Source organism: Penaeus monodon, chromosome 29, assembly GCF_015228065.2.
Source record: "Penaeus monodon isolate SGIC_2016 chromosome 29, NSTDA_Pmon_1, whole genome shotgun sequence".
Classification (NCBI taxonomy): Eukaryota; Metazoa; Arthropoda; class Malacostraca; order Decapoda; family Penaeidae; genus Penaeus; species Penaeus monodon.
This window is the reverse complement of record NC_051414.1, coordinates 6,212,809-6,213,167: the sequence shown is the minus strand read 5'-3', so window position 1 is coordinate 6,213,167 and position 359 is coordinate 6,212,809. Positions and strand designations below refer to the sequence as shown.

The 359-nt window shown below is 48.2% G+C and overlaps 1 protein-coding gene across 1 annotated transcript in view; it reads left to right on the top strand.

The window, feature by feature from the left end:
* Positions 1 to 359, top strand: part of LOC119591706 (pollen-specific leucine-rich repeat extensin-like protein 1) — a 10,898-nt gene that overhangs the window by 1,075 nt on the left and 9,464 nt on the right. The window contains exon 2 of the mRNA XM_037940453.1: positions 243 to 349. Coding sequence (XP_037796381.1) covers positions 243 to 349 — 107 coding nt within the window. The remainder of the gene's footprint in view (positions 1 to 242; positions 350 to 359) is intronic.

Genomic DNA, 359 nt, shown 5'->3' with positions numbered 1-359 from the left:
AGGAATTTGCAGTTTGCAAATATTTCCACACATCCAAGTAAGGTCCCAGACAACCACGGAATAATCAGAGGCGACTACTTTTTCCTCCGTAGATAATCTTAGACCCTGCTATTGCATAAAGGTCAGGCGCACTACTTACCTAACCTATAAAGGTCATTAACCCCATATATTAAAAGAAACAGTGACCCCTAAAGCTACTCACTCGTATCCCTGACCTCCACCTTCTCCTTGGTCCCCGGCAGCTCTGGTGGGCGTGGCGACAGCCCTCGTCTCCATCAACGAAGGGCCTGACGGGGAACTCAATGATAATTCGCCCGTCTATTTCCCCGTCCTGCCTGAGGACTTTAAGGTGAGTTTAA